The sequence below is a fragment of the Pterocles gutturalis genome, unplaced genomic scaffold (genome assembly GCF_000699245.1).
Source record: "Pterocles gutturalis isolate BGI_N339 unplaced genomic scaffold, ASM69924v1 scaffold40468, whole genome shotgun sequence".
Taxonomy (NCBI): domain Eukaryota; kingdom Metazoa; phylum Chordata; class Aves; order Pterocliformes; family Pteroclidae; genus Pterocles; species Pterocles gutturalis.
In genome coordinates this window covers 6,114-6,343 of record NW_010127099.1, presented here as the reverse complement: position 1 = coordinate 6,343, position 230 = coordinate 6,114, and the positions used below count along the sequence as shown (strand labels likewise).

Sequence of the window (230 nt, the reverse complement as noted above, 5' to 3'; positions counted from 1 at the left end):
ACCAGCCAAACCAGTTTTGGATGTTCACCTGGAAACCAGATAGGAGCCAACGTTGCCTTAAGCCAGGGACAAGCCGGTCCCCAGAACAGTAACCACACTTTGAACCTCAACAGTTCCCCCATGAATTCTCCAGGGATTACCCCACCGCAGTTCATGTCTCCGAGGCATCGGGTCAGCCCGGGGCTGGTGCCCAGACCCCGAGTCCCCAGCAATCCCTTCTCCCCCACCAT

The 230-nt window shown here is 57.4% G+C and overlaps 1 protein-coding gene across 1 annotated transcript in view; it reads left to right on the top strand.

The window, feature by feature from the left end:
* LOC104465938 (nuclear receptor coactivator 1-like) overlaps positions 1-230 on the top strand; it is a gene marked incomplete at both ends in the record, with an annotated part of 12,258 nt that overhangs the window by 5,920 nt on the left and 6,108 nt on the right. Inside the window, one exon of the mRNA XM_010079184.1 lies at positions 1-230. This exon is cut by the window's left edge and continues 34 nt beyond it. Within this exon, the coding sequence (XP_010077486.1) occupies positions 1-230 (230 nt within the window).